Source organism: Protopterus annectens, chromosome 7.part0 (genome assembly GCF_019279795.1).
Source record: "Protopterus annectens isolate FY-2018-M chromosome 7.part0, PAN1.0, whole genome shotgun sequence".
Lineage (NCBI taxonomy): Eukaryota > Metazoa > Chordata > Ceratodontiformes > Protopteridae > Protopterus > Protopterus annectens.
Genome location: NC_056739.1, coordinates 867,262,330 through 867,288,401, shown reverse-complemented (window position 1 = coordinate 867,288,401; position 26,072 = coordinate 867,262,330). Strand labels below are relative to the sequence as shown.

Sequence of the window (26,072 nt, the reverse complement as noted above, 5' to 3'; positions counted from 1 at the left end):
TTTAAGACCCCACCCCACCTGTTAATGGAGTGGGCTTGTTATTGATTAACATGATCATGTATTAACCCATTCTGCTACTTACCTTTAACTTCAGAAATGTCACTGACATTTTAGCAGCTGCACAGTCAGCAATATATGAACTCTTTAAATACATCAGCCTTGGCTCATTTCTCTCTTTCCCAAGCAATATTGCCTTTAGATGTTCAGACCCATTAAAATGGTAGGTTATTTCACAGATGTCACCTGACCAAGTTGATACTGTTGTCTCTTCAATATGAATACTGCTTTAAATTGATGGGGTAATCATTCAGTCTGGATTAATATTTTACACTACAGCCTCAAACTTGTATTCATAAATGACTTATAGCATGTATTTTAGTAGCCATTCCTGTTATCTGTAGTGCACTCTTGTCTGTTTTATATATTTTGCATTCCTCTCTGAACCTTTACTGAAAACAAGTTTCAAAGAAAATACTTGCTATAACAACTAAAATTAAAAAAAACTCAGATCTTGTAGGACAAGACAAGATACATAATGGCATTCTTCATGGAACTGAGCAAAGCCTAACTATATCAGTATCAGTATCAGTCATGTTAAATGAAATGTTTTCATATAGATTCATTCCTGAGCTGTTGCACAGTATAGTGATAACTACCTCACAAACTGGGAGGAGTCCAATTCAACCCAACCAAAGTTTAGACCAATCACGTTCATTTGTATTTTATGTTTCTGTGTACAATAATGTGGAGTCATAAAGGAGTTTGTCCACAATGACAAAGGGGGCTTATTTCTGTTAGGTATGGAGCAATATATGTTTAAGAAAATGTCTAGCCTTCAAAGATGTAACATTAGCACTTGATGAAGAGTCGACAGTTTTTGTTGTTTATCTTGCTCTTGCTTTAAGTTTTTTAACACTATATCTCATAAGACAATAATTGACGATTTAAAAGTATTAATGCCAGTCCATATGTAATTCATTGGGAATGCAGTGACTGAATAACAAAGTACAGCAAGTTGGGGTGGTTACTATGTTCCTGATAAGAGTTAACTGCAGCCACTTTCTTATGCACTACTCTTCCCAGTATAAAAGTGAGAAAATGGCTGCCTGTAAAGCAATATGACTGATCAGTGATGACTCCAAGTTAAATTTCTTACAGGGCATGATATGGGCAAAATTGATTGTTGGAGTATGTCAACATAAAAAAAATGGTTTTAATTTTAGAAAAAAATAGGATTAGCATACCAGCACAGTACATAGTACAAGTCCAAATAATCTGTACTACTATTTAATGTACTACCTAGACGTATAAAAGACATACCTACCTGCTACTCATCTATGTACTAGCTAAGTGTGTTTTTTCTTTATTACTTTACTAATTAGACAGGACTGTAGTCCATATTCAATTATTTCACACAAATGTGGATGAGTCCTGCCAGACTATATCAAAGACTGTTTAACTATAGTCAAACAACAATAGTGGTTAGTCACTTTCCTCTACAGAATGGCTCTGTATCCATCAATTACAGCCACTTTATTTTATGTGAGCACAACAGATGTCTGCTTGTGATTAAATACAAAATACATTGGCTACAATAATGTACTTCAACATGTTTCATCGTACTAGACCTGCTAAAGCAGATCAGTAGCTGTTGAACTACAATCAGACAACTTTGGCCCATTGGTTAGTATCTTTGATTCAATGTTTCAGGATCTGGTGTGTAGTCCTGATCTCTGTTTATTGACTATGTAGATAGTGCATATTATTTTTATGTGCTTGTGGGTTTTTCCTGAGTATTCCATTTTTTTTCCACAATACCTCAAAAAATACAGATTGATTGGCTCATTGGATGTAAGCTGTCTGTATATCGCATTTACCCCTGCCAATGTGATCAAAATTAAATTAATTAAATTGTCAAATTGTTGCTCTGATCCTGAATGTGTAAATTTTGTTTTCACCCATTTTATCTTTATGCTTTTGTTTTTATGTATTTTATATTATTGTTTAGGGCAAATTTTGCTGAAACACATGTAGACCTATACACATTACTATAAGACTGCAGTAAAACAATATGTATGCTAGCCAAGGTTTTCATTGGCATAGAAAAAATAATTGTCAGTGTTTGGTCTGTTATATCAATTAATTTTACAAATTCTAAAATAAAAAAGTTATCTTTAAGCAAAATCTGGACCAGTTTGTAAAGTCAATAAATCCAAGGCTTAGTAATTATATATGGTAGTACTGAATAGCTGCTGTGGTCTTTTAGCCTGAACACTGTTGTGATTGTAGCTCTACTCTTGTGGTCATGCTGAGAGCATTTGTGATCTATAATCACTACCATTTTAATTTTTCCACCTGCAACGTGTCTGAACCTGTCCAGATGAATCTTATATTTCACAGGGGCCTATGGTAATTGACTTAAAAACTCATGCTATATACATCATGTCACACACTTAAAAAGCAAGTGACACCCTGACCTTACATGCCAAAATGGGAAAAGGGGTTTTGAATGGTTGTATATATTGCTAAAATCTGCATATAACTCAGTAGGAAATCAAAATAGGGAAGGTACCTCCACTAAGCGACCAGTCATCATGAAGTGAAACTAAATGCCAAAAAATGCATTATTGTATCATTTGGGAAGGCATCTATCCCAGGGAACTACACCATTAATGATATGCCCCTGAGAGTTGATCCAGATGTTCAGGATTGGAAAACTTATATGGACAGTGACCTAACTTTTGACCAACATGTGTCCATTGTTGTAAGAAAGTCCTTCTATTTTGCACAGCTTATAAACAAAAGGAATGTGTCTAGATATAGAAATGTCATTGTCCCCCTTTACTCAGCCTTCATTAGGCCAATCATTGAATGTAATGCCCTCTTTGGCATGTATATGTCCAGACACACAGAACAACTGGAATGCCCACAGAGGTACCTTAACATCTCCTACATAAACCATCTCTAAGCCCTGTCACTATACTCAGTATCCCACAGACTGTTAAGAGGTGACCTGCGTCTGGCATACAAGGCATCCTCCAAACCCAGTACTGATGGGTTTACTGCATATCAGCAAGTGAAATGACTTAGGAAATACTCGTTCTGTGCATATAAACCTCATCTGCATTATCAGAAGAATGGTTTGGAGGGACAAATATATCTTGCAGGGGATATTGGTGGTCTGGAAAGGACACTCCATCCCCAAAAAACAAAGTTCATCCTTGTCCATGTTCAAGTGCAATTTCAGTATATGGATGGGAAACAGAACATTTCCACAGGACTATCCCCTGTACTACTAATGGACAGAGGCAGCTCCAAAATGCTTTATCCCATACATGAATCCCTCAAATTATCTATGGCATGAACCCAGTTATTCTCTTTAGGGGAAATATATAATTATTGACCATAGGATGGGCAGGCCAATCTCTAGCCAAATGGGGTAGGTTAATTCAAGCACAAAAAGGGAAAATTAATAGTCTTAAAAAGGTCCTCAAGGGCAACTAGCCTAGTACTTACCTATGAACCTACAGAAATGGAAAATAATATTTGGCTTTGTATGACTATCCAACCCTTTCCATAATGTTAGTAACTGGTATTCACAACCTTAATTAACAACCTTAGCACTTTAATTTCCTGAATAGAATCAGCAATGAAGGCAGGCTTTTCTTAAATTAGTTAAACTTTTTCTATAAGATGTATACGACTACCTTCAGTATTTTTCTGTGCATTAACTTTCCTGGTAATACTACTCTTTTTATTGCATGCTAGCTTGCAGTAACCTGCCCTTCCCATCTAAAGTATTTGCCCAGCTGAAGGGCTCAGCTAGATGCTAATAAATTACAAAAAGAAAAGAAAGGGACAACATGCAAAGACCAGTGTATGGGTAGAGCATGCGGTGGAGGATGGCAAGGGGAACCTTAGGATTTGACCCATGGGATTGGCTCAAGGAGCTCTAGGGTGGCTATATGATCTTTAAGACAATGGAATGAGTGCCTGGGAGAGATTGGGAGATACACACGGTAGTAATTTGGCTAATCCAGTGAGAAAAAGCAAAAAGAGACGGGGGGGGGACAAGAGGGGCAAACAAAAGTACAGGAGAGAGGAGAATGAGAGAAATGATTGGACGGAGACCATCAAGGTGTATAATAACATGGACATTTTTGTCAGAAAAGTACACATGAGTAAACAGAAATAATCCAGAGGGCTCGAGTGAAGTCTGGTATCCCACCTGTGACCCAGAGGGTGACAGGACTAACAAAAAACAGAGTACAAAGGATTAGTCAAGGTAAAATCACTTTAGCTAGCAGATCTAGGAGACTGACTCTCTCTCTGATACTCTTCCAGGGGGAGGAATAAACACACCTTGTTGAAGTTTCCAGTTGTTTATTCAGTTAAGCAGGTAGATGAACGAGTGTTATTGTTTTCAAGAGAGAGAGAGAGAGAGAGAGATGCAGCCTTCAGGTAAGTGAGGATGGCTGGAGGTGCTGCAAGTGATGAAAAAAAATCATGTTGGAGGAGTAGTGAAGAAGGGCAAGAAGTGAAGGCAAGGAGTTCCAGTGTGAGGACAGAGAAGGTTTTTACCACTGGAGACTTTTCACCAAGTGGATTAAAAGTCTTGGATTAAAGGGAGGCAGGAGAGATGAGGTTACAGTGAAGCTGACTGCTGTTCTTAGTAAGATATCAGAGAAGGTTGCTAGACTGGCCATGAACGGAAAGGAAAAGATGCATATTTTGGTGCACATAGGTACAATGACCTATCAAAGGAGATAACTGAGGAAGAAAGGAACATGGAGATGGCATAGAGATACCAGAATAGGAATGGAGGTAGTATTCTCAGAAATGTTGTCTCTGCTATTCATCACCACATTTATGAAGGAGACAAATAGAAAGTATATGACCAGCTGTGACAGAGGATATGAGGGAGAGGTCTGGAACTGGTTGGAGAATTGGTGAAGTAGGTAACAACTTAGCCTAGGAAGGACAATGGTGCTGATAGGACAGATGGAAAGGCACTTCACCATAATTATATTTTCAGCTGCAATGGAGGAGAGAAGGGGTGTCAGAGAATTACGATGGAGGGCATACACTCAGAAACTAGGCAGAAGGAAACAATGACACACAGTATAGCAGAGGAACCAATAATTTTATATTTGAGCATGACTGAGTATTGTTAGTATGATAAAGTGTTTAAATATTGAGTACAAAAAACAAAAACCTTTTTATTGAACTCCTGTGTAGTAAAGATTTTCTTTGAAAACTAAATATTTTTCATATGGCATCTTAAAATAACGACCATGTTATTGCATATAGAATAGCTGAACCTTACTGGAATTATCCTAAAAGGCTTAAAGTAACTACCATGTTATTCCATGTAGAATAGTTTGTCAATTTTTCACATCTGACAGAGCTTCAGACACATTTTATGTGACCTGTTTCTTAACCATTTCATCTTCCATTTAATAAGAGTAGATTTCTAAAACCCTTTACAGAAACAACAGTCTGGTAATAGATGTTACATGTCCTTCACTATTTGTTCACACTGTTAGAAAAACATTCATTTAACTTTGTATTTTAAGAATCCTTTAACAGAGGCACAATCATGAAGAAAAGTCAGTAGTTACATGAAATATACATTCCTGCTATGTCTTAATACACTCTGTATATATTCCATGTCTAAAACTTTCCTTTTTACATTGAAATAAAAAAACACTAATCTTTATTTTATATGCCTTATTTCCATGCTTATTCTAGCCATGTATTTCACTTTTCGTCTACACATCCAAATCCACTCCTTCTTCCTTTCTGTTGTGTATTCTTTCATACCCCAGCATTCATTTCCTGCTACTTTTGTTTGAAAAAGAAATATATTCCTTTTCCTGTCTTGTCATATCCATTTGTTTCCACACTAATAATCACAAAAGAACTGGGAAAAACACTATATGAAACACAATTAGCCATCCACCACTAACATCTACCATGTTATATAAAAATATCCCTTTTAACCAAGTAAAGCTTCAACCCCCATATGTTGCAGTAAAAAAATAAAAAAATAGATGCTAGATAAGAGTACTATAATAAGAAAACTTTCATCTTAAACACTATTCGGTGTTTCTACAATGAAACCCAGACCACCTCTTAACTGATCCTGGTGGTACAGTCATTTTACCTTCCCAGTTAATCATACCATTGTTTCTTATTCCAAAAGAAAGGTCTATAATTATTTTAATCCCAAGTCAAATGTTATCCCATCCACTGCACGTCCATGTACATGTTTTTACGCTTTAGATGTGTTTTCTCTCTGGACTTCCCTCTGTTCCATCTCTGTTTCAAACTGATACAGACAAATAACTTGTGTATGGTATGACCTTTAATACAAGATGCACCTTACCTATTATAAGACAAATCCCTACCTCTTCTACTATTCTACCTGTCAGTATAAGCCATTACTACAACAGCAGGATTATTTGTCAGCCCTGTCTAATGCCTCCACCTTCTATGAAGATTCGACTGATGGAATTATTCACTAGAATTCTCCATTTCATACCAACCTACTTTCCCTTCAACTCCCTATTACATTCTTTATGCAGATTGATGTTATCCAGATTCTTCCATGATCAACATAATGAAACCCTTCTTCAGATGGAATACCGCCTTCCCAAATAACTGCTTCAGCTCAGCTGTTCAGATACATTCTACTGTAAAAAGAGAAATATCAGTTTTTTACACCAGGTGCTTATACTTTATTGAATTAATTGCCTTCTTTATCAATTGTCTGTACAGAACTGCTTTAGCTTCAAGTTCAGAAACATGTGTAGGTTTCTACTTCTCAATATGCTGAAAAATCCTCTTTTTTAAGGAAAAAATGAAAATCCTTTCCTAAAAATCTTCATTACCTTCCAGTATATTCTGTAGACTTTCCACTGACTATCCATTCCCTTGGAATACTTTCCTTTTCACCTTCTTCAATCACCCCAACCTGTTCCTCTGCTACTTTCTGTATTAATCACTGTGCACCCTTCCAAAACTGAAAATACCATTCCATGTATATTTTAAAAATATCAACCATTATACTGACATATATTCTGATATTGTTCCTCCTCTTGTAAATATCGTCCTTTTTAATCTGACAAATTATGCATCAAAGGTTTTTTTAAATTTTTATTTTAATAAATGAAATATGAATACAAGTCTCACACACACGCAAAAGTTAACGTATATATGTATTTACAAATATTTAAATAATAGCAAATAATAACAAATATATTAATTTGTAATAGTTATTATGAATTAAAACAAAATAGGCTAATAAGTAGGGTCTATATCACATAGTCGAAGTCTTATAAATTCGAACACGTAATGTTCAAACCATTATGTTCAAAGTTACAAAACTTTGACTATGGATTAAAAAAAATGGAAAACAAAATAAAATGTTTTAAACAGGGGGGCAAGCCCCCTGCACCCACCACGTGGGGACTGCGCCCCCCACACCCCCCACTACTTAAATATACCAATAATTCACTGTTATAAGAAGGTATATCTATTAGAAATGCATTGATATATATATGTTTAGTAAACCCACCGTATTTAATATTCTCACTCCGGGGTTGCACTGCAGTGGGGCAGGGGCTATATTCCATTTTCGACCAAATGAACTTCGACCAAGTGAGCTTTCAGTCAAGTGAGCTTTCAGCGAAGTGAACTGCCTGGAATCATTTTCGACCAAGTGTAATTCGACCAAGTGTATGGAATCCATATATATATATACATATATATACCAGTATCGCATGTATGTTTTTATTCTGATGAAGCCCTGAGGGATGAAAGCACTTAATGTTGTTCTTAAGAAAGTAATGTGGTCATGAATTCAACTCCTGTGCCCTATAAACAATAATACACTTTACTGAAACATTGTTAGCATTTTTCTATTCCGATAACAATTAATAATGCAACATTTGTTTGTACATTATATGTAGCCTTTTACTTTGCTTTCTGTCATTTTTCTTTAATCTGACACATTTAATAAAATTCAGCACATGGTTTCTTTGCTAACATTTTAATGCTATGCCATTTTTTGGATATACATTTCAAAACTTTATACTGTTCATTTGTAAATTAGTATTATAATGCACAGTGCATCAGAGAACTTTAGTACATCATACTAAAAATCACAGGAAGTTATTTTCAATTGTAATGATTTAAAGCTGTGTTTATATCTTCCGGTAACATCAGATATTGTTTATAGTATTATTATTCAGCTATACATTCAGTATAGCTGAAGCAGGTACACACAATAGTCAGTTTGCAGATTAAGAACATGTTTGTTTCAAAAACATTCACCAGTAATGCTATTTTACATTATTGGGTTATCGTTGTTATTTTATTTTTTGGGGGATCATCAATCAGTAATGATTATAGAGTAAGGATGCATTTATTTTTAAAACTTTAATCGTTAATGATATTTTACATAGTTTTATAATTTCTCTGGCTATTGTTAATAGTCTTAGAACTGGTATTGTCTTCAATTGAGTTATGGATGATAAATGCACTTATAAATTGGAATCAATTAACACTTCTGAGCTCCCCCCCAATAATTTATTCAGTCCAGATTAGATATTGCATAATACCATTTTTTAATGTTTTGAAACCAAAATAAATTTAGATAATTTTTAGAATTAATTATTCTGATCTAAGATATTGTAATGCATTAATATTATATTAATCAAGATGCATTCAGTGCACTCAACCCATGTTCTGTATTTTATGTTTTCAATAAAACTACAAAAATGTTGCTTTAAGTAATGTCGCAGTAAGTTTAGTTATCCAGATTTTACTTACATTATTAGTCAAAATTTGAAATGATTAATGATTCATAATTAAATAAATAATTCTAATAGTGACTGTACTAAATGTACTCAGACTTAATCTATGATTTAATTAATAAAACATTGCATTTTATCTAGTCTAGAGTATATTTATAATAGTATATCTTATATATAACTTGTAGGAGTTTAACTTATTTATGATTGATTAATTAGTTTCCTTTAGGGAGTAGTTTTGAAAGTTTAGCCAATTTAGCTTTGTAGACTTGATGTGGAACTTTTTGTATATATGGGCAGAAATGCTAGGATGCCTTTAAAATTTGTTTATAATTTCATGTTTTATATTTTAGTTTATAAATGTTTAGTTATACTGTTTTAAACAACTTATTTTACTTTATTCATCAATAAGAGTTGTTATGCATCATGTTCTTCTCTCTCTCTCTGCTTCCAGTACTGCAAAAGTACATGCCACTTCTGTCCTCCATGTTATACTGGGAATGTGTGATTAAACTGACAAAAGTGCAACAGCTTTATTGCTACTAGCCATTTTCGCAAATAGGTGGTGGTACCATTTCTGTACCGTTGAATGACTGTGGAGTTGGTATATATACAAGTTGTAGGGGGTCTCCTCTCATATGGCTTGATCCTCTGCAAAAAAAAGCTTAACGTCTTATTTGCTGAAAGTGGTTTTCACCAGTTTAATCAAATAATTATGAATCACCCATTTTCCACCTTCCTTCAAACTTGTCTGCCATTCCTCTTTAATTCACACTATAATTGCATGTGATTTTATACTGCCTATGTAGCTCATACGCCAATATTCTCAAATCTTGCTTACCTTCTGCAATAAAACATAAAGAACATGCTTAAGGTATTTTTATTAGTTATATTCCTTATGCTACATTTCTGAAGTAAATTTTGTTTTATTAATAATTTGCACAGCACTGTTTTTATTCACATTATTCTTTAGATGAGACAAATTACATTTACAAAAAACAAAAACCAAATTGTTGAAAATAGCCAAGTATTATACCACTATTAAAATAGATAACAAATAAGGGATAGCCACAAAGCCTTTATTTGCAAACTACTTTTGTTCACAATGCTATTAGATTTCATCAGATCAAGAAAGAAAAGTTTAAGTCATGTTGATTTGCATTTTTATTTACTATATGGATACACATTACAATTTCCTAACCCCCTCCCACTTCTACCACAAAACCTTACTAATGATCATCTTATCACATAAAAACAAGCATGTCTTCTTTTTGCTTTTATTAAAACACATTCCCCCTTTAAGCAAATATATATATATATATATATATATATATATATATATATATATATATATATGATTTATGTATATGCTATTACGTCCCATGTATGCCACATTATATTTGCTTGCAGCCAGCACTAATCTTAAATTGTTTAAATTAACTCATTCCCTTCCTCTGTGCAAATCTAGGGCAATTAAGATTTGCCTAGTCAAACTGCTGTTATACAGAGAAAAGATCTGATATCTTTAGATATCTCTAAATAATTCAGCTCTTTTGCCTTTGTTTTAGGCAGTACAATGTAGTAAGTTACCTAACATTAAATTTTGCATAATATAAACCCATTATTGCAGTTCTGTTAGTAGTTAAATGTCAGATTACCTCCCATTTTTCTCTTCACATCAATTAATTCCTCTGTGTCTTTCTTTTACCACTCCTTTTGCCTGATCTTTGCCTTTGTAACATTTTTCGGCCTTGTAACATAAAAGTATTAGGATTGCCCAAGTCCAAAGCCCCACTCAGTACAGCTTTCATTTTACAGGCTTAAATGGTCACATATGGTGGGAGCTGTAAACCATCTTTTCATGGTTGTATATTAATAATTCTTGCATAAATATTGTTTAATATATTAGACATTAACTCAGATTTCACCATTTTTACCTCTGTTAATAATCATATTATATTATTATTATTATATTACAGTCTTTGCTATGTTTGGCATGTTGCTTTTGTTATCATGACCATTCTTTTGCAAGCTTATTTTATCTGTCATTGTTTAGTTGTATTTCTTTGGGTCTGAAAGTAGAGCTCAGAGGTCTATTACTTGAAAATGGTATACGCATCTAATCCTGCATAAATATTGATGTATTTAACTTTTTACAAGTTCATCTGTGTCTCTGTGGTTACTGCATTTTTGACTATCGGCATGCTTTTATTAGTTTAACTGTTTGGATTTGCTTTAATTATACAAGGTTACTTTAGAGAATTTTGATCCTATGGACTTATCCATGTATTTTGATTTGCCCAGTAATGCTGTACCAGTGGTTTTCTTATGTAGTTGGAAGTTAGTATGCTCCAGTCTCACCTGCTACCATCTTCAAGGTGGTTGTTCCATACAGCATACAGTTCTATAGAGAAGGCATCATGATCCATTAGATGGTTTGATCAGTGGTTTCATGATTCTCATCTAGCTCCTGTTTGTGTCTCGGAGGTTGCACACATACTAGATGCACTGGTCTGCCTTCTGAGGTTGTCCCTTCACAGAGACCCTTGTTTTTTTTTTTTTTTTGGGGGGGGTTGCTGTCAAACAGATGATTTGCTATACAGGATGCTTTTGAAAAATTTAACATCATTTTTACAAGGTTTCTTTCTTGAATGTCCCCATGTTTTGAGTTATTATTAATGTAGGAATGTTTCGTGCAGGTGCTGTTTGAGCTGTTTTAATTTTGGCTATCTGATTTAGCACTTTTTCGTCAAAGTTCCTTAAGGAGTTTTTTCTCATAACTCTGATGTTTAACTATTAATAACTGATGTAACTGATAGGAGTAGGTATATCCTCAGTAACTCATCAAACTGAATCTGCTTTCATTAAGATCACTTGGCAAACCAATCCTTCCAATAGTGCTAATTATGACCCATATCCCAAAAAACAAAGCACTGCTCTCCTTGCTCTATGTTTTACTGCCATGCATAGTGGAAACAAACAAGAAGTGCATGAAATAGTGACATTTACTGAAACAACAGAACCAAGTACTTATGATGTGGATATCACAGTTTGGTGCCCCTTTTACTTACACTGCATTATGCATAAAATAAAACTCTATCAGATTTTATGGAAAAAGTAGTATGCAGAATAGATGTAACGGATGCATTTGTAACTCTTGAGGGTAAATGCATCCCTTTTTCAAATTATACTGCTGCAGGGAAAATTCTGCTTAAGTTGTAGCAATCTTGGAGTTGATTACATTGAGTAAAGGGGTACAGAGAGAAAAAGATTCCTCCAGAGGGATGGGCAAATGGAGGATATGAATGTTGCTTAAACTATTTTTAAAATTAAGATAGAATTCCAAATTCTGATGTTCACATTAATGATATGGAGCTGATACTAGTTTTATATTATTGGGATTAGCACCCACACCAGTCACAACATTTTATTTTTATAGGTGCAGCAATATATAATTATTTTTTCAGTTTCATCATTTCGGAAACAAGCAGCATTATACTTCAGCTAATATTCACAAGGGTGTCTCCTACCTTAGAACCACCTTGTCCAGTTTATTTGTGTAATAGGTAACCATAGCATAGCATCTTTTTTTAATTATTTGGTTGGCAGCAACAAAATACTACTTTTTATCATTTATTGATACCATACCACATAGTTCAGAATCCCATTTCTTTGATTTGGTGTGGTACTCACAGCATGGTTGCAGATTAAGACATTTACATTTTTTTTATAGTGTAGAGCATGACATCCCTCCTCTGGGCCAGTGATCAAAGAGACTCAATCCTTTCCACTAACACTTTATGGGGAATGTTCACTCTTAGAAAAATAGATACACACAATATTTTCAGGTTCAGACATCTGCACCAAGTATAATCTCCCTTAACACCACACAGAGAATGCACACTCCAGTCCTTGGGCTGGGCTTTCTCACCAGGCCCCAGATAATACTCCCTACTGACCACTATAGAGCTGAGTCCTTAGCCGGGTGTTCCAAGCCAAGTCCTCCACCACCCTGTCTGTGAAATCAGTGCTCTCAGTGTCCCTGTTGAAAATTCCTGTCACATGCACTCTCTTTAGGATTTGATTTTCAGACACACACGCGCACACACACACACACACACACACACACACACACACACACACACACACACACACACACACACACACACACCTGGGAAAGACTGGCACAACTTACCTTCTCTGCCACCTCCACCCAGACTATAAGGTAGATTTGCTGCCACCAGACACCCAAAGCCAGCTACTTTAAGGCTCTTACCAGCTTACCCAATTACACTTAGTAAAATTAATATTTATACAAATGGTAGTATTTAACCAAGCAACAAGACTTTCAGGAACATGGAGCCACAGTGCCACTAAATAAATTCAAGTACTCTCAAAGGTTGAATATTTTCTAAATGACCAGCCACAATGAAAGGTTATATTTAATAATAAATAATAAAAAACATGACAATACTAAATATCTATTTACGATAAACATCAGAGTTTGAATCACAGGAAATATAAAATCAACATGGATGGAAGACTGAGACAGTTACAGAAAAAAAACATTTAGCTTATCTCATTATATTTTTTTAAGTGAAGAATTACTGTTCCCCACTTACTTACTAAAGCAAGGCAAGATGAAAGTGTCTTGTCAGATCCAAAAAGAGAGTGCACACTTCACATCTCTCACTAGTATTAAAATACAATTTTAGTATTGCCTACAGAATGACATCACATCTAGTCACCTGACTGTGTGGTTCCCACACTACCCTCTCATTGTAAACTGAGCCAGGATCTGGCACTGATGTGTCATGATACACACATAGAACTTTAGCTAAGGTTTATTACAGGATCTGGAAACTGTAAAACAATTCCAACACTTCCACCCTTTCTGCATAAACTATTAAGCCATTCTCTGGCACCATAGAGTAGCAATTAGTTCATCAGTTAGGACAGTTGAGCAGGATCCCATCCCAGGGCTTTCACAGACATTCTGTCTCTGCCTACATTCAGATCAATAACATAATATCTTTATGGCCTAAACTGAGTCATTTAATTTCAGGCTATTTTTCTTAAGGTTAAATGGGCTGAGCTTAACCCCTTCCCTTCCAATTTCCCCTGTTAAAATATATACATTTCATAAGTTATAACAATACAGTCTGACGTACATGTACACTTCTTTTCTGTCCAGCAGGACCCACTGTTGATGCATTTTAACACAAGCAACATTACAAATACATGTTTAATACAAACATCTTTGCAAATCAGTTTGATATTCAAATGGCATATAATTCTTTACAAACCTCTAGCTAACTATGCTGGCATATGTTGCACATGCACTGCCCTACTCCCTTTGGCACAGTTGGCACTACCTCACATCTTCACATAGAGATTAGTAGTTACCTTTAATTTACTGGGTACTGTACAACATATATTAATCTCATTAAGATCATTGGAGTCAAACTGTTAGTAGGTAAATTGTGCAATGACCAGCAGAGACATTATATACATTTAGTCAAAATCTCTGCTGGCTACTGCAGAAGGAATTCCAGTTTTCCTTATGTGCAATAATCAATAATTTCAATTAGAAATGTAAACTTAGCAAAGCTTCCAGCAAGACAGTTGTAGAGACTTTGTCCCCATTGAAAACACAGGTTTCAATTTTGCATTTGATCTGTTAGATTCCAATGTCATAGCAAAAATTCAGGTTTCCTGCTGTTCTGATTCACAGTCCATTGCAAGTTTTAGGTTTACTGAACCTTTGTGAATTGCTCATGACACTGTAATATTTTCTTGAGGTTATGGTACTTACCTCAGTCCATTACTCAAATTACTTTGTATTAAAGCTCAGAGTACGATATAGGTTAAGTGGTGGTGTATTTAAGCAAACACCTTGGCAAGGAGTGAGTAATTCCTGTTTAACCCATGGTGGGGCACATTTGTTTGTTTTAAAGACTGAAGTCCATGTGACCAAACTAAACTGCTAAAGATAAATATATGAATAACATTTTTGCTGGGGGGGCAAGCCTCCCAGTACCCCCCATGTGGGGAGCTGTGCCCCCCACACATCCTGCAAATAATATATATCAACTGCAAGATTGCACTACAGTGAGGAAAAATCTACATTTCCCAATCCTCACTGTACTGCATTCTCTATTCAGAAGCTCTGAGCGCTGTTTGACATGCACAGCAGGTGTTTTGTTGATGTAAACTTCGGCAAAGTGGAGGTTCGGCTATGTCCGGTTTCAAAGTACTCATCTTGTTGGTTTAAATTTCTGTAAAGTATAAATTCAGTAATTCAAAGGAGACCCCTGTGTTTACACACACACACACACACACACACACACACACACATATATATATATATATATATATATAGATGAACTTCACAATAGCGTGTCAACAACTGAATAATTAAAAGCAAGTAAATGCTAAATATATTGGATCCCTTGGAAGAAATACGGACCAGCTAGCTATAATACCACATGTTTAATCACAGAATAAATGTTACAAATTTAGTGCTTTCATTCACTATATTTATCCACTTCATCAGAATATTCAAAATTAGTTAATCAGCCTTTTAAATACAACTTTAGGCACAAAAAAAAACTACATTCCTTCATTTAAAGTGATAGACATTTAAAAACATACAAAAAACTACATTCCTTCATTTAAAGTGATAGACATTTAAAAACACACAAAAAAGTGAACGATTGTAGTAATCAACACACAATCATTACAATTATTATCGGCTGTTTCCATTGTCAGTATTGTAAATAGTATATTTCAACACAATTTCAACTGTCTTATATATAAGAGAGTTAATATTACGTATTTATATTTTATATTTGATGTAGTACAATTACTGTAGTAAATTAGACACAGTATATTATGTATTCTATATGACACTAAAGGTTTTTTACAATCAAATGCATGTTTTTTATAATTAAATGCATGATTTTTGTATGTTTTTAAATGTGTATCACTTTAAATGAAGGAATGTAGTTTTTTTGGTGCCTAAAGTTGTATTTAAAAGGCTGATTGACTAATTTTGAATATTCTGATGAAGTCCACAATATAGTGGATGAAAGCACTAAATTTGTAACATTTATTCTGTGATTAAACCAGTGATATTATAGCTAGCTGGTCCGTATTTCTTCCAAGGGATCCAATATCTTTAGCATTTACTTGCTTTTATATATATATATATATATATATATATATATATATATATATATATAGGACTATGCCATAAGATCAAAAATGTAAAAGACTGGAAGCCAAAATATCTAAATTGAGAAGTATTGAAAGCATTTTTAATTCAGGGGGGCAAGCACCCCTGCACCCCCCACAACCTCTAAATATATATACTAACTCCAAGGTCTCACAACAGTTGAGAAGAGACAAATTCCCATGTTCGATATTTCACATTTTAGATATTTTGACTTTCAGTCTTTTAAATTTTCAATCATATAATCTTATAGCTTAGACCTATATATATATATATATATATATATATATATATATATATATATATGTGTGTGTGTGTGTGTGTGTTTGTGTGTGTGTGTCTATATATTTACAAAAGGCTTCAGTGGCAGAGACTGCACTTTGAAGCATGTTTGCACTTCAAAGTGATTCAAAGAGGGTTACGAGTGTGCAAAATGCCTACTTATGGCAACTCTTTACCTGACTTGCTCAGAAAATGGCAGAATTACAATCTGGAGGTTAGTGCTAGGTACATACGTTTGCTGCTGAAGTATTTCACCCCAGTTGAAAGTAACCTACGTAAAGAGATTATGGACAATATCACAGAACTTAATTCCTCAATAGAGGTTGCTCCATTTATGCACAAACACGATGATTTATTTCAGGAGCTAATGCAGTATGACAAACGGCTGCAGGAGGTTAAAAAGAAGAAACTATCTAGGGATATGTGAGATTTCAACACTGGCCACATTTTCACATGGTCTGATGATAGACGCTCATTCCATGAATTAGAACGCATAGGGAGCAAAGGGGAAGTACAACCGACCAATAATAGAATAGCATGGATGAATGAGGGAGGTACTACTACAGTCTCACAGGTAGTACATACATCCATTGATGATTGAACTCTGCTATTGGATAGAAACATAGCACGGGCTGAAGAGCTGCACCGAAAGACAGTAGTTACTACCGCTCCTTCTGAGCACTCACAGAGTTTGCTTAGGGCTTTTCCTGCACTATTGGGTCAAGGCACGAGTGCTGAAAATGAAACCACACTGGTATTAAATGCAATGACAAGCCTGATGCACAACAGTCAGGCTAGTGGAGCTATGGGAGATGAAAATGGTACACCAGCACAAAAATAACCTTTTTTATTGCTAAAGGCACCCGAGCTTCTGAAAATGAAGCAGAGAGGGAGGTCTCAGAGCAGAGGCAAGAACTGCAAAAAGAGACAGTATGTGCAGGAAACAAAGGAGACAGGCCCAACAGTCCGGAGCAAGGTGCGGAAGGTTTGATCTTTAACCTTTCTTCAGTGACTCTAACCTCTGAGCAAATGAATGTATTGAATCGGGGACTTAATTTTATCCCAGATGGTAATTCCACTTTGAATGATGTGTTGATTGATTTAAAACTATTTGTCAGGAGTATTTCTTTGAAGTTACTGTATGGGAATAGAGAGGGCTCTGATATTTGTATTTTTAGGAAACCTAGTGTTTTGACACCCATGAATACCCCCCTGTTGAAACCTTTTTTAAGTTATGTACTGATGATATTTACACTTATTTCTCACATCCTTTTGGTAAAAATAATAAGAATTGTAATAATTTAAGTCAGAAAGAGTTTTCTTCCTTGCTTGATTTAATGAAATGCAATGACATCTGTTTTCGACCTGCTGATGAAGGAGGCGGCATAGTTGTTATGGATGTTTCGAGATATTTGAATGCTATGTTGCTATGCAATGACCAACCATTCACTTCTTTTTCTCCTACATGTACCCAACCCTACCTCCATCCCAACTCTCTCACCCTTCTTCACTGCTAAATCCTTCCCTACTTTCAACCCCAACACTCTCCTTGAACTGGTACCAATCTCCACAGCAGTAGAGAGTCAAAAACCACTTCCACACTTTAATCTCTTCTCAATGCTACTAATTAACTTCCTTATTATTTTGTTTTCTCTGTACTGTAAATTGTTTTTTTCCCTAATTAACTACTACAATATATGTAGTTAGCTAACATTGTATATAATCTCTAAGCAATTTTATGTATTGTGGACTCTCTTTACATTGTTATGTGTCATACTTCTGTACTTGCATATGTTTGTAACTTAGGAGCTTTTCTCCCCGGGTCTCCACTGAAAAAGGTCTTCATCCCAGATGCACCAACCCAGTCAACAAATGTCAAATAAATAAATAAATGTTATTGATGTTGAGTGATGAGTGTACTTACACTACATAGACAAGAGGTAACTAGGCTAAAAGCTAAGATACATGAGAGAGTTGAAGGCCTACTTATGGACAGAGTAATAGACAGATGCTTCTATGATTATTTCTTGGTTGAGAATGTGGTAATAGTGAAAATTTATGGACTTCCTAAGGTCCATAAGGACCAGCTGCATCCACCCATGTGGCCAATAGTCTCTGGCAGGGGCTGGGCCACAGAGCCCATGTCTATTTATGTTGAGAATCAACTTCGTCCAGTGATTAATAGAATGGGGAACATCCTGAGAGACACTAGGGATTTTCTTAATAAGCTGTATAGTTGGTCTACCACAAACTTTAGAGAAGAGGCCCTATTGGCTATGCTGGATGTTACCTCGTTATTTACCTGCATTCCAAATGATGCAGGCATTGATAATGTTTGAGCGAGTCTGGGAAGAAACCCTACCTTTAGTCGTGATAAAGTCTATCTGATTTGTACCCTGCTAGAACTTATATTGGAGCACAATGTGTTTATATTTGAAGAGGAACACTATCTGCAACAGACAGGGGTGGCTATGGGCACAGTATGTGCCAATAGCTATGCCAATATAGTTCTGGCTGAATGGGAATTGCAGAATGTATTCTGTAATAGTAATGGGTTTAGAAGGTTTGTACTTTATTATGGCCACTATGTGGATGATTTGTTCCTTACTTGGGGGGACACAGCAGAAACTCTTGATCATTTTGTGTGTTACCTAAACAGCACTACTAACTTCCTCTGGTTGACTTATGATTGGTCAGCCCTACTCATTCCTTTCTTAGATGTGATGGTGCATAAGACTTCAGGAGGGTTGTATACCAAATAGTATGTTAAACCTTGTTAGACCAACAATATAGTACACTCACATAGCATGCACCCCAAGCATGTTAAGTAGAATATCCTCAAAGGGCAGTTCTTCAGAACAGCCAGATTACATACAGAAGATAGTGATATGTACGATTCCTTTGAGACACTCACTACTGACTTGTTGAACAGAGGGTAGAACAGTTCACAGAATGATTCAGTTATATTGAGCGGTACATGAACGAGACCGTACTTAATGATCAGGCTGAGGAGTCAACTCCTTTGGCTTTGAAGCCTACCCAGCCAACACGTATGAGCCTTACATACTCTAAGGACTCAGGATCTATTTGTGAGATCATTAGGAAACACTGGAGAATTTTGGTCTCAGATGAGAGATGTAAGGTGTTGCTAGGAAATTCACCTTCCTTTTGTTTTAAGAATCGCCCTTCACTGAAGAAAATGTTATGTTATAAGCCTTTATCTAGTGGTCAGAATAGCGTAGTTAGTCAACGGATAGGTACGTATCCTTGTCACCATTGCAATGCATGTAGATACATAGACACAGATGATCAGTTTGTACATCCAGGCACAGGACAGGTTTTTAACATTAGACTTCACGCTGACTGTGGTAGTCAGAATGTTGTGTAATGTGTGTCCTGTGTGATCTGTAGAAGTTTCTATGTTGGAAAAAACAATCGCTGTTTGAGGGATCGAATAAGAGAGAATGTTTATAGTATCACCAAGAGGGATGATAGGAATGCACTGTCTAAACATATTATATCAGTAGGGTGCGATCACTGTTTTAAGTTTTGGTGCTGGAAATGTATATACCAAGATTGAGAGGGGGTGATATAAGAACACAAACAGAAAGTGTGGAGATAAAATGGATGCATTTACTTAGGGCAAATGAAGGTAAGAGTTTAAATGATGTTATCCCTATTAAGCCATTATTAAGATCACATGACCTCAGACATTAAGCTATATAAATGCACTACAATGTGAAGTTTTAATGGATCTGAAGTACCTATGTGTATGAAAGCGCTTATCCTGTTTGTGTTTTTTAATATTTTTACATATTTTATTTTATTAAATCAGATTGCTCGTACTTCTCTCTGCCTTGCCAGCTTTTTTCTCTTCTTTCAATATTATAAATATATATGCTTTCTTAATTACATTTGTGCTAGTGTTTTATGAGATTTTTTTCAACTCTCTGGAGCTCTTCTCCACTGGCTATTGCTGAAAATGGGTATTTATTACTCAGTCGGACCTTCCTGGTAAACAAATGTCAATAAATAAATAAAGAAAGAAATATTTATTGCCATATACCATAGAGCCATATAGCCACCTGTTCTTTAATTTTGTGTCAGCCTATACTCACATCCTGTATTTATTGTATTTCCATATGTATAATGTTTACCTATCATCTCTGCACTACAGCGTTTTCTGCCTTAACTTCTAGCTGTCATCCTTCCAGTTCCCTTATTCCCTGTATGTACAACAGAAGTTCACATATTTCTTACATTTGAAAAATTGAACATGAAATTGAATTTAAATTAAATCCTACCACCACCACTACCAAGTACATTGTCAGAGGTCATTGCACATCAGCAAAAGGGGCATTTATTATTTAGTAGTCTCATTAAAAAAAACAGCACAGTTTCAGAATCTGTGATATCTGCACTTGCAGCACTTATACTGACTGAGTATTACTTTGTTATTTAACAAAGATTCCCTATTTGCCTCAAGTGCATGGATTTTACAGTCTGGACCAAGTGCTTGTTTAAAGCTACTGTCTTTTGTGTAGTTTTTCTGCTTTCTTTTTTCTGTTGTAAATCAAAAGATCATATACCTTTCACAACCTGCCCCTTCATCTGTATTCTGCTTGTTTTCCAAACTGATGATCCTTCTGCTTCAACTTTTCTTCTCCCTGGTTTATAAACAGTGTCCATGACTCTGACCAGGTCTGTTGAACGTGTCATCCCATTTCTCGCAACTGATAGAGAATGTTTGCCTAACAAATTCAGCTAAATAAATAACATAGATGTAACAATACTGTGTTTTTTATGTTGCTTTTGTTATGCACTGCTACTCAGTTTGATGCCAAACTGTTTCACTCAGTGTGATAGAACAGAATGTAGTCGAACATGATCAGTGCCTCAAATTCTACAGTATATAGCTGAGTACATCTCTTGGTAAATAATTAGATTTATACCAAATCACTCGAAGAATACTGCATTATTTTTTATTACAGGTGATAAAATAAATTCCCCATTTACATGTTAAGGGTATGGCAGAACATTGAATTATACAGCTTTTATTTAAGAATTTGGGGTTGTATCTCAAAAGAGAGAACTCCATTTGCGTCTTAAACGTGAGTCAGCACCTTGTTCAGGCTGGTAGCTGCGTCCAAGTGTACATCAATATATTAGTCAGATTCATTCATTCATTTGTTAACCTAGGAATCAGTACCTCATTTAATTTTATTGGTATAGCTGCCACAGTTTTTTTATGCAAAACATATTATTGTATTGAGTACATATTCATTGATGTGAGTGCATCCTTCCTAAATATGAAATAAAAACATGCTCTGGGATTCAGAAACACTTACCTTAACTCTGAAGACTTCTGCATGACAGTAAGCCTGAGCAATGAAGTGACTGCTTTCTGGCCACGGCTTTACACTAGCACTGGCTGTAGCATGGAGAACCATTTCACTGGTGAAACAGCAAGACAATATGGTAGTGCAGGGGGCAGGCTAATGCAAATTAGCCATATGAACTTCACAGGTAATGGCACCGGCAACAGAATGACATGGTTATTGTTTCATGAGAAGGAAAACGTGAATGCTGTCTTTTCAGCCCTGTAGATGGGTCTGTGGCTTATAGCACAAATTCGGGTAGGTATTGAGGAGACATCTTTGTGGGGGGGGGCATGTGTGAGCATGTGGATGTGTGGGTGTGTGGGCAGGTGTGTAGGGTATGTATGCAGCTGCAAAGGTGTGTGAATGCGTATATGAATATGTATGTCTGTGTTTGTCTGTCTGTCTATGTATGGACAAGTAGGGGCATGAAGGCAGCTGCAAGTGTGTGCATTTCTGTGTGTGTGTGTGTGTGTGTGTGTGTGTGTGTGTGTGTGTGTGTGTGTGTGTGTGTGTGTGTGTGTGTGTGTGTGTGTGTGTGTGTGTATGCAGTTGCAAAGGTGTGTGAATGAGTATATGAATATGTGTGTCTGTGTGTAGAGAAGTATGTAGGGACATGAAGGCAGCTGCAAGAGTGTGAGCGTGAGTGTGTGTGTGTGTGTGTGTGTGTGTGTGTGTGTGTGTGTGTGTGTGTGTGTGTGTGTGTGTGTGTGTGTGTGCTTGTGTGTTTCTCTGACTGATCACTCTGCATGAATCAAGAATAGGGCAGCATTTCGCTACATAAGTGTGAGTGTGTGTGTGTGTGTGTGTGTGTGTGTGTGTGTGTGTGTGTGTGTGTGTGTGTGTGCGCGTGTGTGTGTGTGTGTGTGTGTGTGTGTGTGTGTGTGTGTGTGTGTGTGTGTGTGTGTGTGTGTGTGTGTGTGTGTGTGTGTGTGTGACTTGCATATGTGTGTGTGTGTGTGTGTGTGTGTGTGTGTGTGTGTGTGTGTGTGTGTGTGTAGCTACACTTGTTGGGAGAGAAAGTATGCTACTGTTATGCATGGGCTGGTGGGGAAAACACTAGTGCAGTCAGGTCTGACAGAGCAGTATTTGAATCAAAGACATGGTAATTAGCTGCTAATGAGGAGCTCCTCTGTGTAGCTTTACCTTGCTTCTGAAATGATGATTTTTGCTGTCATGCTAACTGGCCATGTTAGCCAATTAGCAGTGGCAGCTAGAATCTGTCTGAATCTCAGGGGTGGTTTCTTCAAAATGAAGAAACTGCAAAATACTTCTAACTTGACTTTCCCATACCACAGGTGTACTGCCTCCAAGCAATAAACAAAAAATTTTTTGCTTTGCACCTGTTGCCTTTCAGAAACATAAGCATGCAATATATTGAAAAGTAAATAGAAAGTATGACTAGTTGGCATTGTTGCATTTGGCAAAAGTATTATGAGTCTGTTTCTAATTAAAAATGTTAAACTTTGCTTATTTCACATGAGTATGTTGAAATTGAGGCTGCGTTCCCAGTAGATATGAGGCCATCTGTTTTTAACTGTATGAAGTCAACAGTATTAAGTATTCTTCCTCAGTCAAGTAATTAACAGTTTGTAAATGTAAAATGCCATTCTTGGAACTGAACTAGCATATAATTATTAATAATAGTTTAGAGCAACATAAAAGGGTATATGGGAAACCAATGCTCATGTATAAGACTATATAAATGAACTGATTTGTTTGCTAATGTGCATCATTAGCTAAACTTTAGAATAATAGTACAATAATACACTTTTAAAACTTATTTCTTGTAAGAGTGCATTAATTATTTTTAAAATGCAATTTTTTAATGGTGTTAAGTATTGCACCTTTAAGTGTTATGATCCTTACACAAGGTAAGATATTTGGGCTTAAAATGCATGCTGATTTATTGATGTTTATCCTAAATGCAGATTTTATTTGATGTTTTTACCTTTATCACATATCATTATAATTATATATTTTAGTAAGTAAATAGTATAGTAATGTGCATGCATGTGTTCCCAAGAGATTTCTTTTGCCAGGATTGCATTAAAGAATAAAATAGATCCTGCTATTCATGTGAAAAACAAAAGTGTAATGATTAGACTAAATTATTATTGAGCACAAACTGTGTGTGCAAGTTGTTTTGATTTATTAGGCTGTTTATTTAGGATAAAACTTTCAAATCGTGCAGGTAAGCTATGAGAAGAAAATATTTACCAAGTAAAGTGAGACTATTAAAAAAAACAATACATATAGTAAGGCATTTAGGTAATTGGCATTATCAACAAAAATAAGTTCAAATATTAGACTGACAATGAATCTGTAGGAAGCTGGTATCATTCTGAAATATAGTTACAGCAGAAATCTGTGGTCACATGATCATCTTGTCTTTTCTCTATATGTTATGCTTTGTGTGTGTTACACATTGTAAAGTTACATGTTGTATGCAGTTGAAAAATGCATTTTAAATTGCTTTACTATTACTAAGATAATCAAAACAGTTGGCAATTTTTCTTTTTCTAAACTGAGCGTTATGGTAACACTGCTTTAATAAATGAACATCAAATGTAACCTCAGATAAAGCCTACTGTAAAAAGGTTTGATTTGATTTTAATTTTTTTTCAACCCTAACATTTTAGTTGCTAGGATAGGGTTCCTTTCTGCTTTCCTGAGCCTTGTTGCTAGTCTTTATGTTATTCTGGTTTGTTCCTTCTTACCCTGCTAACTTCTAGCTGGACTGAAGGGTAAGTGCTTCCCTGTAGCTAGCACGGTTCAGATAATCCGAACAGATTATCTGACATATGCAATGTGCTTTTTTCCTCTTCTCAAATCTTTCTCATGTTAGATCTTGTAGCTAAATTCCTCATGTTAATTATGTAAACGTAGGTTTGAAAAGTAAGTTTTCATACCAAAACTTAGGATGCATGTGATATATTTATATACATATATATATATATACATATATATACATATATATATATATATATATATATATATATATATATATATATTTGTTTTCTTTTTGCATAATTGCCTTCTCTCTCTGGCTTTCACATTGGCCACAAATGCTCCTCTTGGTAAAGGTTATCACTAGCATTCCTGTTGTTTTGCTTTTTTTATTTCCTTTAGAGATGTAAGTGTTAAATGACATCACCATGAATGCATCAGTAGCTCCTTTGTTCTAAAATAAGAATGAAATCTAACCGACTGCTTGATACTCCAAAACAGGTCATTTTGCATTCTGACAGCTTGCTGTCATGCCATTAATAAGCATGCTTTGGTTCAGCATCAGTGTGGTAAATGCAGCATGATATGCCAGGAAATAAAGTAAGTTATCTTAGTTTGGCTGAGAACAATATTCAGAAGAACATTAATGTAAAATTATGTTGGGTATTAAAACATTTCAAGAATATTTGTTTTGAAGACTATTTTAGTGTACTATTAGTGTACTTTGATGAAATGTATTCATAGCCCTTAAGATACACATTGAAGTTTATAAACATTTCATTCAGACACAGCAAGTTTCCAAGTTTAATTTTATTTCGTTGATGGATTTCAAGTATAACATGTATAAAGAAGCTATGGCTGTTTTAAGGCTCCCCCTAAAAATTCAGTCAAAAAGTCGACTCTGCATTAAGTGAATGTTGATCCTCCAAAGTAAGTTTGCTGAAACAGCGTTTCTGTTTTTTTCATTGTTGTCCAACATTGGGGAAGACACGCAGAAGTTTGGGGGGTATCAAGGGTGTACTTTGTCTGATGTTCACCAAAACTGGTTTCAGTGAGTTAATTTCAGAGGATCAGCGATCTCTTGAAGTTTTGTTGAAGTAGTGATACAAATCCTCCCAAAAAAACAAATTTTTTGCTTACAGTGTTATTGTTAATTGTACATAAATAGCTAAGTGTTCTATTTTCTTTTTCTGCTAATCTGTCAGTCTCTCTTTTCTTTTCTCTCTCTGTGTATTTGTTTATCTATGTTTCTATTCATGTGTCCATCTTATTGTCTCTCTATCCATTTTCAAGAAATGGTAACCGGGTAACTTATTTTAAACTGAGCATCCCTTATTTGAGTCAGCCTGGGAAAAATTACAGCATAGGTATCTGCTATTTTATATACACCCTCTCGCTAACTATATCCTAGCCCATACACCTAAAATTGAACAACAGACTAATATGATAGCATCCATTCTAGAAATAATATTATTAGAGCTGAGCAGTAGCCTGCAGAATCAATGTAGTAGTTAAAAGTTGTTTTATTTTTTTTATATATGTCAGACTTCACTTTCACTAGGAAAGTGCCAGTGAGACTAAATGTCTTTTTAAGGATCCTGGCCAAGAGGCAGCTAATTAAGGGTGGAGTGG

At 35.5% G+C, this 26,072-nt stretch overlaps 1 protein-coding gene across 15 annotated transcripts in view; it reads left to right on the top strand.

Moving 5' to 3' along the window:
• CADPS (calcium dependent secretion activator) overlaps nt 1-26,072 on the top strand; it is a 2,296,269-nt gene that overhangs the window by 1,568,215 nt on the left and 701,982 nt on the right. For 8 of the 15 annotated variants that reach the window (XM_044077436.1, XM_044077434.1, XM_044077439.1 and 5 more), the window contains exon 12: nt 24,446-24,457. The exons of the other annotated variants lie outside the window; for them this stretch is intronic. In XM_044077436.1, the coding sequence (XP_043933371.1) occupies nt 24,446-24,457 (12 nt within the window). The remainder of the gene's footprint in view (nt 1-24,445; nt 24,458-26,072) is intronic. 15 annotated transcript variants of the gene reach the window in all.